Raw genomic sequence first — 12,579 nt, 5'->3', positions numbered from 1 at the left:
AAGATGCTTTTCATTATCTTTCACAGAGGTGGCCAGCTTAAGTTCTAACTGGGCTTTTGCCTCTCTAATTTTTCTCCTACATGTTCTAACAACATCCTTAAAGATGTGCAAAACTGAATTAAAGAGAAGATCATCTTAAATGCTTTTGTAAAGGAATTGAAATTAGCAGTCCAAGCAACAGAAAAATTATTGCTAGCTACAAGACAAATACTAAAAAACTGTTGTAACCATGAGAGCACAGCACATGGGCAAAGCTGCTTATTTTCCAATGGAAGTAAAAATCAATTAACAACAAAACCATGGCTGAGAAAGATACACATGAGATCTCATTTCTGCCCTTTTGTGGCTGTAAATATCAACCTAGAAAGTGGGTTCTTCAGCTGTTGATCAAAGGTTTTCCCTTCAAACAGGTCCTTACAGTTACCAGATTCTAACACAAGCCTGTCTCAGACAATGGTCTAGCCAAAACCAGAAATAAGGCACTTCCTCCTCCTGTTGCCTACCACCAAGAACATAAGTGGTGTGCAAACACTCTTAGGATCCTGTATGACAATGAAACTCACAGGTGAGCATGTGGGAGGGAAAGTCCGGCTTTTCTTCTTCTACTAGGTCTGGTTTAAACAATTTTCATGCAACAGCTTTTGAATAAATGACCACTTCGGGCATCAGGCTGGCAAAAAAGACTTTTTAAAATAGCAAATGTGAGGAAAAATGAACAGAAAAAGCACTGAAGAATTCCTCATAGCAACCAAAACACATTCTAAAGCAGTATTTCTGACCACACGCTGCTGCAAAGCAAGACATTGATTTAAGGAAGCAATTACTCCTAATTGCCATAGATGTCTCATGCTTTTAGAATTAAGTTCAAAGGCAACAATACAAAGAAAAGGATCACAATGTAACCACCACCGTAACTGGAAACAAATGCAGAGATAAATGTTCCGTGTCCATCATGGTAGCAGAGCTGTAAACTAAAGCAGTCAGAGAACAAGCAGTGTCTAAGCAAAATTTACAGCAGGTCCAATGCACTCTTCCACTACCTGTGCTGTTTAAATAAAGCTGCCTATTTACCTTGGTCTCTGAAAGGTCTGTCTCTGAAACTTAGCCCCATCACTTCACAACTGCACAGAAAGCAGAGTATGTATAAGGAGCTACAGCTAACCCGAAATACTGATAACAGCTACAGCTAATGAATAGCAAAATTTGTGAAACATCTTCCTTAATAATTACTATGTATCCATCAGGTTTGTTACACAGAAACCCAGTTACAATTATTTTTGTTTCCACAAGCAGTTCCCAGTGATAGACCTAAAAGAATTCTGAATCTCAATTGCTAACACAAGAAAACACACATTTCTCTCCTTACATAAAAAATATTTCAGTGTACACTCAGACAAAGAACATAAAATAGAGCTGAAACTTGAGGACTTGGAGTTTTGGGAGGTAGGTTTGGTTTGGTTTTGTTGGTTGGCTTTTGTTCGTTGTTTCTGGGGGGTTTTAGCAACAACTCCTCAGTAAGATTTCAGATAAAAATCAGCCCAGGGAAGCGTACCATGTATTAGAGGGCAGAATCTACCACGTGATATAAGACTACAGGGGAGTTTTCACAGTAAATCTTTCTAATGCCACACGAGAAGTTCTGCACAGTCAAAATGAGGCATATTCATATATTCAATAAAAAAAGAATTAAGAGACACACTTTTCTCTAACATGAGAATTTATATATTAAAAAAAAAAATCAAGATTTGTCTCTAACAGTTGAAAAAGGCTGAACTTAGCACACTTTTTTCCTCAAAGGAGGGCATAGTTAAGTCATTTTCCTGACAAATACGTCTGACCCTGTCTCACAAAGCTGAGAAGAGTAGAGGAAAATGACAGCAAGTCCCTACTGAACGACCTCAACACACAAAACACAGTAAGATTTACATTTATAATCGAACTGTTAAAAATACACACATCATCTTTATGTGCACACCTTATTTGTTCAGCAATACTTACTGTGCCTAGAAAATTAAAGGTAGTGGCTATAAACAAAACCTTGCAACTCTCTCAGTGACCTTAGAGCTCTTTCCTTCAGCTTTGCTGTCCAGAATATTCCACTAAAAATTTGAAATTAATGTTATATAAAAATACCTTCTTTTTTTTTAATATTACTTTATTACCAAATTACTGTCACCATGCTTTTTTCTTTCATTTCTGTCACCCAAACCTTTTGGTATCTCAGCATAACTGCTTTGGCTGCCAAGAACACTCAAGAGACCAGTCTTTACATGTCATCTGCAGAGACTTCACCTGTGTATCCACTGAGATCAGCAAAACTAGTTGTATAAGAGTCCCTGTTCTTGCACATGTGGTTCAACAGGCACACAGTAAAAAATATTAAGGAATGCACAAAGAATATTTTAGAGACAAGGACTATTTTCCAGCAAGACTACATATAAATTCCCATGAAAAAGAATGAGAGAGAGGCTAACTAGTTGCTCATCATATTGCTCATCAAAAAAGCTAGGGGAATGGGGCTGCCCAGGGAGGTGGTGGAGTCACCATCCCTGGAGGTGTTCAAGAGGGGACTGGACATGGCACTTGGTGCCATGGTCTAGTCATGAGGTCTGTGGTGACAGGTGGGACTCGATGATCCTTGAGGTCTCTTCCAACCTTAGTGATACTGTGTGAAATACTGGGGGGAAAAAAATAAATAAAATCAATAGCTTCATTCAGGGACATTTAATAGAGTATCTCAGAATTCTTGATTGAGCTCGCTCCACTTTGCCCTCCCAGATCACTTTGCAGCCCGCTGAAGGAATACATTACAGACCTAATCAAAATGCAACCCACTTTTTTTTAAAGAGTCAGGTTTGATGCAGATGAGCCTCTAGCTTAGCAAAAGAAATAATCATCAACTCTGCTATTTATTTGAAAAGTGCCTCTGGCAACACAACACACTCCAGCATTAACAAACTATTTTCTAAAAGCACGTTCCCTGCTTTAACAGACTCATGGGATAAATAAGAGGATGAGTCAGATTCTCAGCTGCTGTAAATTGGTACAATTCCATCAAAATACAGTACTATCATAAGAGTAACACAGAAACCTAGAGCTTCATGAAGGGGGAGGGGAAGATGACACACACTCCCCCCACAGCTCTGTTATTTACCATTAGTATTTTTATTGTACTTTTTTTTCTTCACTACAGAATAAAAATTTAAAAAAAATAAACAAACAAACCAAAATCAACCTTGCAGAATAAACCTCCAATCTGCCCAACCTACTGAACTGATCCCTGGATATTTATCCACAGAAGAGCATCTGCCACACTGTACATCCATCCAGTATCCATCCACGTCCCTTTTATTAAACAAGCCATAAAAATATGTCTAAGCTGAATCACCCAAACTAGACCACAAAATCTAACCATACTGGTTACTGCTGAAAGATAAGAATTATTAATACAAGGTAATAGAGACCTTGATCATAACAAGACTTGTGAAGAAATTATACTGTGACAGCTGGAGAAATAAAAGTCTTTAAAATAATGGCTGCATGTTTTAAAACAATGTCATGGCAGCTTATGCTTTTCACAGCTCATTATGAGAAGCTAGCAGGACAATTCCCTGTTGCCCGTGCTCATCAGTGAATTGACAGAAGGAAAAAAAGTTCTTGAAAAGTTGCAATAAATATATAAACAGTAGTTTCTTCTGTTATTTCTCCTTTCAATCTATTAAGACCTGTACAACTGTAACATTTCCTACACTATATTAGTTAGTACATATTAGTCATAATCTACATTTCCCAATGTAGAGTAGTAAAATTCAGCCTTGAGTAGTACCTGCCCCAAATTGCAAAAGGCAATGTTATTCTCTTCTTGCTCAGAAAAGCACAACTGAGTCTTAAAGTTTTCTAAGAAAAGAAAACTGGACACCTCACTGACAGCTAAGTGATGTGCAAAGATAGATAAAAGAATCAAAAAGAATATACAAACAAGTATAGTCAATAAAGGACCAGATCAGATGAATTCTAAATGGGATCTGAGAGGGGAAAGTGGGGAGTTGTTTATTGTTGGGTTGTGGGTTGGGTTTTTTTTAAAGAACAAAACAACACAACTTTTTTGCTTGGTCACTATCTGATAAAGAACTGAAATGTTAAGTTTTAGCAAGTACCAAACAAATTATCCCAGCCGATGTCTCATCCTAAAGACAGAATATCATTGAATGAAAGGAATTTCAGCAGAAAGAATAGAAGAGAATGAACAGAACAGACTGGAAAAGACCTTTGAGATCATCAAGTCCAAACTATCATCCAACACTATCTAATCAACTAAACCATGGCACCAGTCTCTTCCTAAACACCTCCAGTGATGGTGACTCTACCACCTCCCTGGGCAGCCCATTCCAATGGTCAATCACTCTTTCTATGAAGAACTTCTTCCTAACATTCAGCCTAAACCTCCCCTGGTGCAGCTTGAGACTGTGCCCTCTTGTTCTGGTGCTGCTTGCCTGGGAGAAGAGACCAGCCCCCACCTGGCTACAACCTCCCTTCAGACAGTTGTAGACAGCAATAAGGTCTCCTCTGAGCCTCCTCCAGGCTAAGCAACCCCAGCTCCCTAAGCCTCTCCTCATAAGTCTTGTGCTCCAAACCCCTCCCCAGCTTTGCTGCCCTTCTCTGGACACGTTCCAGCACAGAACCTGGCAGTATATTGAACTGGGACATACTGGTGTGCAGACCTCTGTAAAGGAGGTATTCTACTTGTTCAGATTTGCTCAATTTTCAGGGTTTTTTTGTGCCATTTTAGGAAGACACTGAGGCCATTGTGCTTATCCTGCTCTCTGACCTTTGGCCTGATGATGAAAGACCCAGAAGAGGACCAGCTCTTTAAAGGTCAGTACCAATTTCATGTTTTGAGTTGCAAAACGCTGCCTGCAGCTTCTACACCATTTTAGGAGCATGTATAAAGTTTAGACTGTTTTGCAAACACCAATCAGCAAATGCTCTGAATGTTATATAGGCCTGAGAGGAAGGGAAAGGAATGAAGCTATTTTGTCCTACTTTTGTTCACAAAAATATATCTTTAAATATGTGGAATGTGCTTCAATGGCCTTCAGTTAAAGCTTCAGTTCTTACTGATTGGCATTTTGATTCTCATTTGGACCTTTAATACATTTTTTTAACATAAAAATCATTCATATAGTTTCCACTTCTAAGCAAACAATTTAATAAAGATAATAAAGTTGTTAATAATGAAAATAAGCAACTGTAGGCTTAAAAAAATTACATAAAATAGCTTCTAAAATGTTTCTGAGTAGTAGGGAACTTGCCACCACTCAAGAAATAAGATATTAATTCCAGTAACTGTTTTTAACCATTCCAAAACAGTAACAAATTAACTAAAGAATTCCAAGAGAGGGGAGGGGGAAATCCAAGATCCCAGGGCATTAGTGGAATGCCTGCTATGAGCTTTGAGACACTCAGAAATTCCTTAGTTTTTTTTTCCCCTGAAGTTATTCCCTTATCATGACTGCTGATAGAAAAACTGCAAATAGAAGCATCTACAAGGCAAAGCTTCTACCTAAGAACAGTTCACAGTAAAAAGACTAAGACCATTTACTTCAAAATTTAGCCAGGCTCCAAGATAAGACAGAGAGGAATTGCTGGTGGCGTGGGGTGCAGGATCTTTGGAGTTTGGTTTTCTGGGGTAGGGGATCTATTTTTGGTTTTCTACTTGTTTGTAGTTGTGGGGTTTTTTAATTGCAATACTCTGGTGCATTTCTCTGTGTGTGTTCTGAGCATGAAATGAGAATTTTTGATTAAATCTGGAGAGGGGAAAAATAAAAAATAAAAAAAATCCATGAGGTAGCTTGACACAATGTTGAGCAAGACAACAATATAATCAAGAGAAGGGGGGGGTGGGGGTGGGGTGAAACCCAACAAAACAAAAAGTCCAAACAAATTTTTTTTCATTATTATCAAACACATTCCATCTTTTTCATTTCCAAAACCAGCTGAAACAGTTTTTGTTATGACTATCTGTGAAGAGATCTGAGGCATTTCACCCATTCCTGAAACACTTGATTGAAAAAGACATGTATTATAGACTACGTCTTATCTCAGCACTATGCTGGTCCTCTAAGATGGGTCTGCTGGACTTCACCCAACTACTGGTATAGAACAACCTATCCATCAGATACAGCGTGCACTTTCTAGAAAAGACTAATCCACCTTATCAGAACATTGGCAAACTCAATATACAAACACTGGTGTTGGATTTCTTGGAGGAAAAAGTCATCCTTTAAAAAATAAATTACATTTTCCAGATCAGCCCCACCATTCAGCATTCCTGCACTCACAACTTTTACTGAAAAACAAACTGTATTGAATAAGAGCCATGTCTGAGGTTCTCTGGGTTGGAATGTTGCTTTTGGTTTTTTTACATGACTGCAATAACCACAGCGTGCCTGTGAGAAATACCCTGGTCTGCCCTCTTATGACTCTTGTGGTCATGACTAAAATGAGCTCACTGACTTAAATAATATTTGTTTAGGAGAAGCCCAAGTGAACAGTAAACTTCTTACAGGCACTACTCCCTGTATACCAGGTGACACTGAAGAAGACCAAGAGTACTTGACAGCAACAAGCCTGTATTAATTAAGATGAACAATACTAATGGAATTAGTACTGTATAAAACAGTATCAAGATGAACCAATGCTAATTCGCTTTTCTTGTACTGCTTTGCAAACCGAGATTAACCTAATGGGGCCAGAAATACTACACTGGCTATCAGCTGGGCCTAGGTGGCACATAGGCAGCATAATTTCAGCTATGAGAAGACACTTCAGCATTCAAAGCATAGCTCTCAGAATTGAGCTGCATCCACAGAGTCATTTGACACCTCTGGACTCTGAAGTGGCCCTTTTTTTCCCCTTGAAAAACAGAACACCAAAAGCATTTCTCTTCAAATACATCCTCAGGCTTGAAGAAGGAAGCAAACACACAGCCAGGTCATACATGAGACATTCTAGTAACCGTCATCATGTTGACAGTGTTCTGGTACCAACACATCCAGAAAACATTATCTCCCTTCACCAACATCTCAGTTACCACTGCGCCAGTGAGTTTCCAGTGCTTGACTCTGTATCCAGAGGGTAGTTCTCATCACTACATGTACCGGGCAGAGCTACAAGAGTTTCAGCAGCTGAGGGCTTCAGGGATGATCTGTGTGGGAAGGGTCTATCAACCTGCTCTGTGCCAGCTCTGAAACCACTATAACCAAGCCATCATGTGACAAAATTTCAGTTAGCTGAAGGAACCCAGAATGTCTCTACTTAAAACATTTTTTTAAAGCACGGCAGGTGCCAGAGGCAGGAAAAAAAATGTAGGAGATGTGGGGAAAGGCAGAAGAGACACATGGAAGGAGATGCTGGGGATTCACCTGGACATGCACTCTCAGAAGGAGGCACAATATGCCAGAGGCACACATCTGGAGCTGTGAGAAACATCTCTGAGGGGATTGCAGCCCACAGGAGACCCATGCTGGGGCAGCAGAATATGAGAAAGACACAAGGAGTAGTAGACAAAACAAGTAAGAAACCAGGAGCAGAAGAAAGAAGCCACTACAGGACCTCAACCCCTGCACTACCTGTTGCCTCACCAACAGAATTCAGACTGAGCCAAGGATAACTCACAGCAAAAAACAAGGGAAGTTTGTCCTGGAGGCAGAGAAGAGAGAGGCATTTCCCGCAGGCATCCATTACAGTTTTATGTTTTGCACACACACACATATGCACAGAGTATCCAAATCAGCAATCCAAATGTTGTGTTATTTGGCAACAAATTATGTACAAAATTACCCAAATCGAAACTGGTTTACCACATGGCTTAAATGAACCATGATGACCACCACTGCCTTACATCCTTGCAGCACTCATCAGTAAGGCCAAGTTTCTACATTTCAGTTAATAATGAGAATTTAACTCTTTCTGGTTTCTGCATGCCCCTCATGCACAATTTATAAGCTACTCTGCTGAAAAAACATACCAGGACAGAGTAGTGGGGGAGGAGAACCTCTCTGGACCTACTAACCACACCCCTTCTAATACACCCAAGAATGGTACTGGCCTTCCTGGCCACAAGAGCACATTGCTGGCTCATGGTCAACCTTCAATCCACTAGGACCCCCAGGTCCTTTCCCCCTTCACTGTTCTCCAAGAGGTCAGTCCCCAACCTACACTGATCCATGGGCTGTTCTTTCCCAGGTACAAGTCTCTACACTTGCCCTTGTTGAATTTCATTAAATTTCTCCCTGCCCAGCTCTCCAGGCTAAGTCTCACAGAATGGCAGCACAACCCTCTGGTGTGTCAGCCACTCCACCCAGATTTGTGTCATCAGCAAACCTGCTGACACCACATTCTGTTCCCTCATCCACGTCGTTGATAAATATATTGAATGGAACTGGTCCCAGTACTGACCCCTGAGGGACTCCAGTAGATACAGGCCACCAACAAGACTCCATCCTGTTGACCACAACTCTCTGACTTCTTTCCTTCAACCAGTTCCCATCCACTTCACTACCCAATCATCCAGACCACACTGCCTCAGGTTAGCTACAAGGATGCCATCGGAGACAATCAAATGCTTTACTGAAATCGAGACAAACCACATCTACTAAGAAGGACATTGAGACACTTGAGCGTGTCCAGAGAAGGGCAACAAGGCTGGTGAGAGGCCTTGAACACAAGCCCTATGAGGAGAGGCTGAGGGAGCTGGGATTGTTTAGCCTGGAGAAGAGGAGGCTCAGGGGTGACCTTATTGCCCTCTACAACTACCTGAAGGGTGGTTGTAGCCAGGAGGGAGTTGGCCTCTTCTCCCAGGCAACCAGCACCAGAACAAGGGGACACGGTCTCAAGCTGCGCCAGGGGAGGTTCAGACTCGAGGTGAGGAGGAAGTTCTTCACCGAGCGAGTCATTCGGCATTGGAATGGGTTGCCCAGGGAGGTGGTTGAGTCATCGACCCTGGAGGCGTTCAAGGGGAGATTGGACGTGGCACTTGGTGCCATGGTCTAGTCATGGGGTCTGCGGTGTCAGGTTGGACTCGATGATCCTCGAGGTCCTTTCCAACCTAAGTGATACTGTGATACTGTGATACTACCATCATCTATCCACCTGGTTATGTCCTCATAAAAGGCTATGAGGTCAAACATGACTTCCCCTTGGTAAAACCATGTTGACTGATCCCAACAATCCTCTTGTCCTTCATATGCCTAAGGACAGCACTGAGGCTAAATTGCTCCATTACTTCCTCGGGGATGGAGGTGAGGCTGACCCAGGTCTATAGTTACCTGGGTTCTCCTTCTTACCCCCTTTTCAAAGATTGGAGAGATGTTTGCCTTCCTCCAGTCCCCAGGTACCTCTCCCGTCTGCCATGACTTACCAAAGACAGTGGAGAGTGGTCTGGCAATGATGTCCAACAGCTCCCTCAGCATGGATTTATGTATGTCCAGATTACTTAACTGTTCCCTAACCCAGTCCTCATTAACCCAGTCAAACTCCTTTGTCATGTCTTCCTCTGGCACCTCAGGGGTCTGGGGCCCCTGAGGGCAGTCTCCAGCAGCATAGATGGAGACAAAGAAGGTATTTAGTAACATCACCTTCTTCATATCCTCTGTCACCACAGCACCCACCTCATTCAGTAGAGGACCTACATTGCCTCTAGTGTTAGCTTTTCCTCCACTGTATTTGAAGAAGCTCTTTCTGTTATCCTTGACCTCCCTCACAAGGTTGAATTCCAAGGCAGCCTGAGCTTTCTCAGTTGCCTCCCTACATACTCTGACAACAGTCAAGGTTCTGGAGCTCATAAGGGATACCAAAATCAAGAATCCAACTTTGAAGGTGCAAATGCAACTCCTGTTGAAGTTGGTGGTGAACTTAGCAGTGGCTTCAGTTAACTTTGCACAAGAAATAATTCTGACATCCATTCTCCAGTAAAGGCCTACAACTGCAGCTACAACACCAGACACGTGGTGTTGCAGCTGTAGTTCACCAGCACAAAGACCTCTTTGTGAACAATGGAGCTGTTTGGAGGTCACACAGCAAATTAACTCACCCTACTGAAGCAAAGGGAGTCTACAGGTGAAACTGACTGTTTTAACTGACAGCTTATACAAACAATGACATGACAAAACCAGAAGGGGAGAGGGAAATCTCCCACAAGAAAAAACACACACTTATCCCTTACCCCCCCCCCCCTCAAATACTATAGAAGTACATAGTTATTAGTAAGTTTTCCATTCATCACTGATTTTTCTGAATTTTAATTGCACTTCATGTACTCAACCATAACCACCAAACATCAAGATTGTAGAATCATAGAATTGTTTTGCCTGGAAAAAACTAAATGCCTTTAAAATATTTTCTTCCTTTGTAAAAAAACTATGTGTATTTGGAGCCCCAAGAAGTAACATATAGGAGAGTGTAATTAACAATTTCTCTGATGTTAAATGGCTGTCAGGCTAATGCAATCCAATACCTCTATTCACAACCTGTTTGTCTGCTGTAAAGAGCCTATTCCTCAATTCCTTTCTTCTGTGGGTGAGTTGCAAGGAGACTTGTTGCAGTTTGAGCTGGGTGCCCCCCTGCAATGTTTACTTCCTGTGTCCAGAGGTTCAGCCCCGAGGGGTGGACACAGGAAATTATGTAGTATTTCCTACCACAATCCTTTGCACCACTATAAGATCCAGTGCGGAGTCTAGCACGCTCTCTTTTCTTCCTCCTCTGTCAGCCGGTAACTGGGGGAGATGTCTCCTGGCTTTGGGCCTGGCTAGGCCCAAGGCCACGGGGAGATGGGCAGTCTCAGATCTGGCCAGCTGAGACTAGCCTAGCAGTGGGAGGGGGAAGAAGGAGCCCTGGGGGTCTTGGTGTACCCTCAGGTGGAGATGGGATCTCTCTGGGTCTGTTTTGGGATCTTTCTTTGTCACTGCGCTTTTGGCTTTCTGTAAAAGTTCACTGCTTTCTAGTTAAACTTTCCATCACTTTTGCAATCCGTTTGTCTGAGTGTTTATTGTTGCCAGGGGTGGGGAAGGGGGCTGCCTCAACCCAGCACAAGACTGTAAGAAAGGAACAGAGAATTCAGGGCTACCAAATTCTCTAGAGGAGCTGGAGCAAGACATAGAAGTTTTAAACCAGAGCCCTTTCTCAGCCAAATAGCACACGAAGTGAAACATTCAAGGTTAGAAGCTAAAGTCATAAGATCACTCAGTCCAACCCTTGACCTAACACCACCATGCCAAATAAACCATGTCCTGAAGTGCCATGTATACAAGTGTTTTTTAACATCTCCAGAGACAGTGACACCACCACCTCCCTGGTCAGCCTGTTCCAATGCCTGACCACTCTAGCAGTAAAGAATTTTTACCTCATATTCAACCTAAACGTTGCCGGCACAATTTCAGGCCATTTCCTCTCATTCTGTCACTTAGATTATTTGTTACAAGGAAGTACCTATACAGTAACTGAATCTAGATTCTAATTTTTACTGCCTTGAATTTACAATGCAAATTTAGGTCCCAAATCAGCAGAAGCTTCAGTGAGGTTACTAAAGCCATGAAGTCAATACTTATATTGGAGGTACAGGGATACAGTTGTACAACCGTTAATTAACCTTAAAAAGGATTTCTTACAAGATCTACATTGTAGCAACTTTATGCTAGAACAAGAACTTCAAGTTTGTGTATAAATAAATCAGTTATTTAAGCTCAACATTGATGTGCAAGTCAATTCAGCTTGATGAGACTATCAATTTTCATTTCCAAGTAAAATACTAGTATTTCACTATCTAAGCAGGACACAGATACAGAACTGAAAACCCAAACAGTTGGAACTGAGAAGCACTGTGAAAGATTACCCAAAACTTACATGAGAAACACTTTCAGAAGTAATAATAGCTTCATCAAATAGGCAATACAATAAAAAACATAAATAGTAACAGTAGCAAATGTGTAAACTTATTTTCTTTTCAAGCTTGCTACTTACTGTAGAAACCCAAATCTATCCGTGACTTTATAAAGACGATAGTCAGCATCTTCCCATGGTTCGATCTGTGCACCCTCCCGGCCCTTAAAGGGAAAGGAAAAAGACACAAATTAAGTTTTGTGACCAATTAGCTGAGACCCAAAAGACAGAATTCTAACACTCAGAGCAGAATCTTTGGGACACACTGGTAGGAGGGTAGGCAGGAGAGCACTAGTCCTAAACTGACCAAGAAAACAGAGATCAGAGCATACCTCTCCAAGGCTACAAACAATATTTTCATGACAAGACATCTCTTTTGGTCACTGCCATACACAGAATAAATTTCAACCATTGATTTCAACCAGAGACTTGTTATAAACTAAGACCTGCCGCTAACCTCTGCAACAGTCCATCAAGGTCTTCACAGAGTGCTTCCTACTGGCTGTATTTCCATAGTCCATCTTTCCTGAACCATCATTTGACAACACCGTATACTGTGTACAGTCTTGAGATAACATCCATGCTGACTTCCAGCACCTATCAAACAGAATTATGCACTGAGTTTTCCCTCAGTGCACTCAT

The 12,579-nt window shown here is 41.5% G+C and overlaps 1 protein-coding gene across 6 annotated transcripts in view; it reads right to left on the bottom strand.

Moving 5' to 3' along the window:
• Positions 1-12,579, bottom strand: part of USP6NL (USP6 N-terminal like) — a 141,332-nt gene that overhangs the window by 66,508 nt on the left and 62,245 nt on the right. For all 6 annotated transcript variants that reach the window (XM_068168558.1, XM_068168543.1, XM_068168549.1 and 3 more), the window contains one exon: positions 12,019-12,101. In XM_068168558.1, the coding sequence (XP_068024659.1) occupies positions 12,019-12,101 (83 nt within the window). The remainder of the gene's footprint in view (positions 1-12,018; positions 12,102-12,579) is intronic.

Source organism: Melanerpes formicivorus, unplaced genomic scaffold, assembly GCF_026170545.1.
Source record: "Melanerpes formicivorus ecotype bairdi unplaced genomic scaffold, bMelFor1.0.p_v2 SCAF_3, whole genome shotgun sequence".
NCBI classification, from domain to species: Eukaryota; Metazoa; Chordata; class Aves; order Piciformes; family Picidae; genus Melanerpes; species Melanerpes formicivorus.
The sequence above is the reverse complement of the archived record's forward strand: the minus strand, read 5'-3'. Positions and strand labels throughout refer to the sequence as shown.